Consider the following 4681-nt stretch of genomic DNA (forward strand, 5'->3'; position numbering starts at 1 on the left):
TCTCCCACTCTCTCTATATTCTCTCTCCTTCTAGTCTCCCACTCTGTCTTTCTAGTCCCCCACTCTCTCTCCGGTCTCCCACTCTCTGTCTTTCTAGTCTCCCTCTCTCTATAATCTCTCTCTCTATCTCTCAAGTCTTCTCTCTAATTTTCTCTCTCTATCTTTCAGACTTCTCTCCACAAAATCTCTCTTTCAGTCTCCTTATCTCTCTCTAATCTTTCTCTTTCTAGTCTTCTCTTCCCATCTCTCTCTAGTCTCACTCTCTCTCTCTTTAGTGCGCCTCTCAGAGTCAGAGGTGGAGATTTACTTGAGGGGGGTGGAGACTGGAAAGGTCGGGTTATGCGGGGGGAGGCATGGACGCGTCTCGGGGAGCGGGCCAGGTCGGGGAGGGTCCGCTATCGGGGCTAGCGGCGGCGCGGCTGGCGGCGCTGGCGACCCTCGACCGGTCCCGGGCCGTAGCCGCGGCGCTGGCCAGCACCGAGCGCCGGCTGGCCGAGATGCGCGAGCGGCTCCCGGCGGTGGAGGCGGCGGTGCGCCCGGCCCGCGCGCCGCGCGACGCGCTGGCGGCGGTCGGCGGCCACATCGACCGCGCCGTCGGCCCCGCCGCCGCCGTCCTCAAGGTGTTCGACGCCGTGCACGGGCTCGAGCCACCGCTGCTCTCCGGGCCCGGCCCGGATCCCGCCGGCTATCTGTCCCTTCTCCAGCGCCTCGACGAGGCCGTCCGCTTCCTCTCCGACAACTGCGGCCTCGCCGTGCAGTGGCTCGACGACATCGTCGACTACCTCGACGACAACTCCGTGGCGGACCCGCGCTTCGTCGCCGCGCTCAAGGCCGCGCTCGCGTCGCTCCGACAAGCCGCCGGCCCGCTCGACGGCGGCCTGACCGCCGCCGCCACGGACAAGCTCGAGGCGCACTTCCGCCGCCTGATGGAGGACGAGACCGCGGCCCAGGCCGAGGCCCGCCCCGTGCTGGACCGGCTCGCGGCCGCCGGCCGCCTCCAGCGCTGCGTCCAAGCCTTCGCGGAGGCCCGCGCGGCCGCGGTCCAGGCCGAGCTGGCCGCGCTCGGCGCGTCCAAGTACCTGGACTTGGCCCCGGCGGAGGCGGCCGACGCGCGCCGGCTCGAAGGCTACATCGCGCAGTGGGGCGCCCACCTCGAGTTCGCCGTCCGCCGCCTGCTCGAGGCGGAGCACCGCCGCTGCGGCGAGGTCTTCCCGTCGGCGCAGCTTCAGGCCGAGTGCTTCGCCGAGACGGCGAAGCGAGCCGGCATCCTCGCCTTCCTCCGCTTCGGGCGAACCGTGGCGGACACGGCCAAGGACCCGATCAAGCTGCTCAAGCTGCTCGACATCTTCGCCGGCCTGAACAGGCTGCGCTTGGACTTCAACCGGCTCTTCGGGGGCAAGCCCTGCGAGGAGATCCAGAGCGCCACGCGGGACCTCGTCAAGCGCGTCGTCGACGGCGCCAGCGAGATCTTCTTCGAGCTGCTGCCGCAGGTCGAGCTGCAGCGGGAGGCGGCGCCGCCGGCCGACGGCGGCGTGCCCCGGCTGGTTACCTTCGTGGCCGACTTCTGCAACCGGCTGCTGGGGGACGAGCACCGGCCCGTGCTGACCCAGGTGCTGGCCATCCACCGGAGCTGGCAGAAGCGCCGGTTCCTCGACCGGCACCTGGCCGAGGCCATCGTCGACGTCGTCCGAGCCGTCGAGCTGAACCTGCAGAGCTGGGCCGACCGTTACGACGACCCGGCGCTGGCCTCGGTCTTCCGGATGAACGCGCACGGCCACCTCTGCGCGCAGCTGAGGGGCACCAAGCTGGGGGACCTGCTCGGAGAGACCTGGCTCAAGGAGCAGGAGCGGCGGCGCGAGGCGGCGGCGGCGGCGTATTTGAAGGAGACGTGGGCGCGGCTGCCGCCGCTGCTGAGCCGGGAGGGGATAATTCTCTTCTCCGGCGGCCGCGCCGCCGCCCGGGAGCTCGTCAAGAAGCGGCTCCGCGCGTTCAACGCCGCGCTGGAGGAGCTGCTCCGACGGCACGCCGCCTGGGTGGTGCCCGACGGAGAGCTCCGGCAGAGGGCTTGCCAGGCGGCGGCGCTCGCCGTCGTGCCCGTCTACCGCAGCTACATGCAGAACTACGGCCCTCTCGTCGAGCAGGAAGCCAGCGCCGGCAAGTACGCCAAGTACTCTGTGCAATCGCTCGAAGACCTCCTCGGCGCGCTCTTCCAGCCCAGACACTCCGCCGCCGGCGCCAGCTCTGGTCGATTCAAGCTCAGGCCGTCTGATCATGGTCGGAATCTCGCCGCCGAGCTCTCCGCCGCCGCCTCGCCGCCGCCAACATCTTAAGCCCGACGATGACCCTCTTCTTCCATTAATCTCTCGGGGAAATTTTGCTGGATCATCGTCTTTCTTGCTGATGATATACTGTGGGAATAATGGCATTCCTGAATCCTGATGCAGATTTACTCTTGGGGGCTGTTAATTTTTAGTTTTTACTCATGGATGGCGCATCTCATCCGCTTCTGGATTTTAATGACCGCCTTTGAATGAATGAAGAACAGTGCACTGCAGTTATGACAAATATAATGTTTTTAATGATTGGGATGAAGTTCCATACCCAGATCTTCGCTAGCCTTCATTACAGTCTTCAACTGAGACTTGAAATTTCCAATAATTCCTGAGTTTCTTAGATTTTACTGCACTTTGCATTGTGATTGATATCCAAAATTTGAAATCAGATATTGCTTCCTGGGGCATGAGACTAAGCTAAGATTTAGATTTTGTATTCTTGTGTATGATCGGTCTACAAATTAAGATGGAGAGAGCATACGAGAATTAATCAATTTGGGGACCCAATGTAGTACTAGACATGGTTGTTCTGTTCTGTTTGATTGAAAGGAACAAAAAATTCTCACAAAAGAACCACACAGGGCCTTGTTCTTTGTTCTGTTCTTTTTTTGTGCAAAAAAATTAGAACAGTTTTTCGCACCATTAGAATAATTTGAACAAAATTCACACAATTTGTAAAATTTGCACAAATTGCTACAAGTTTGCGCAGAATTTGCACAATTCACACAAATTCTCAGACATTCTCAGAAAAAAAATTTAGAATATTTTTTTCTTACTAAGTGTGGACGTATTATTAAAGTAATTGTCTTAGTTATTCAAATGATCCTAATAATAATATTAATTTAAGGCGATAAATAATTTATCAAAGAATTGCTCAAAAAAGAGCATAGTTAATATAATATACAAACAATTAAATAAAAAGGTAAGAAAAAAATGACAAATTAAATACTAAAAATATATATACTATCTCAAATAATTGATTTTGTTGTAGAATAATCCAATCTCATTTCACATGACCTAGTTACCCGTAAAATGTCAAGCACAAAGTAACACTTTAGTAATTAATTAAACATAGATGATAACAATAAATACTTTAAACTCAGTGTGCAATACATCACTCAAGGAACTATAACAGAGTCTACATTATTAGATGAAAAAAAACAGAGTCTAAACGGTGGGTGCATCCACACTATTGGCAAATGGCTCGTCATCATCACCATCATTGTCATCTTCCGCTCTCAAATCTTCGTTACTATACCATGACTTCAACGTCATGAGAGCTTCGACGCTCTTGCATTGTAGTTGTGAGCCTGGATCGCCTGTAGTTGATTACGTGATGCCCTTCTAAGAATAGTCTCTCACACGCCGCACTCGTTGCTTGAAGTACTAGAAATTCCTTTGCCACCAATGTTAATGAGGGGTAAGAAACCTGACCTGTTATGGGGATAAACAAAAATCAGAAATTCAATAAGGCAAGTAAGACATTTTTTAATCTAACAATGCACATTATATGATAATTAAATTGATACATGTCGTCTTCCACCAATGCAACACCTCTGCACCGAATGCTGGGCGGGCCGTCGCATATACGCCGAGCTCTTGCATTGGATCAACTCTTTGTGGTAGCTCATGTTGGGTTCTGTGATTTGGTTCATCCATCAAAAAATACGTTCCATGGATGCGGAAGCGTGGTCGATCGATTCTCAATCGATCTATAAAACAAAACATTTGTAGTACCTTTTGGGGAACTCGTTCCACCCTTGACTTTGCCGCTCTGAGATCGTTCTAAAGTCGTTCACACGTCCAGCCTCTAGAAGTGTCCACGCGATCACTCGGGGCTTGGATCTCCAAGTCTTCTTCTTCACTTCTTCTTGAGAATCTAGAAGATCTCCTCACTATGAAAACACTCTTCCTCGGATGAATGTAGAAGAGAGTGGAGAGGGGGGGGGGGCTCTCAAATGAGGCTTGCATGGGTGCTTAAAATGAGACCCCTTTCCCTCTTTATATTTCTCTGAAGGTTTTTCTCAAAAATCATCCAAAGAAAAATATATCCACCAATGCCCATATGACCTTGTGCGTGTGGCCCTCTAGGCCCATGTATCGTTCTAGTTAATAACTTTAATGGCCCAATAACATTTATTAACCAACCTTATTAATGAACTATATCAACATATAGATTAATTAAATAATGATCGATTTAACCCAATCGACAGGTTAAGTTTCCAGCCCGTGGGGTGCCAAGCTACACCTTGTGCTCTAGAAGATACCGAATAGTCTCAAACTTTCTCATGGAACCTTCACCGTAATCGGTCACTGTATATGTATAATCTATCATCTGCGTGAGACTC

At 53.3% G+C, this 4681-nt stretch overlaps 1 protein-coding gene across 1 annotated transcript; it reads left to right on the forward strand.

Moving 5' to 3' along the window:
- The first annotated feature begins 218 nt into the window (after window positions 1-218).
- On the forward strand, window positions 219-2570 carry EXO70G1 (exocyst subunit exo70 family protein G1). Its single transcript, XM_078581885.1, has one exon. The coding sequence runs from the start codon at window positions 354-356 to the stop codon at window positions 2328-2330; it is 1977 nt and encodes a 658-aa protein (XP_078438011.1). The 5' UTR covers window positions 219-353; the 3' UTR covers window positions 2331-2570.
- The last annotated feature ends 2111 nt before the right edge of the window (window positions 2571-4681 follow it).

Source organism: Wolffia australiana, chromosome 10 (assembly GCF_029677425.1).
Source record: "Wolffia australiana isolate 7733 chromosome 10, ASM2967742v1".
NCBI classification, from domain to species: domain Eukaryota; kingdom Viridiplantae; phylum Streptophyta; class Magnoliopsida; order Alismatales; family Araceae; genus Wolffia; species Wolffia australiana.

Coding starts and splice junctions, on each gene's coding strand:
- EXO70G1 (XM_078581885.1), top strand. CDS start 354: ATGGACGCGTCTCGGGGAGCGGGCCAGGTCGGGGAGGGTCCGCTATCG.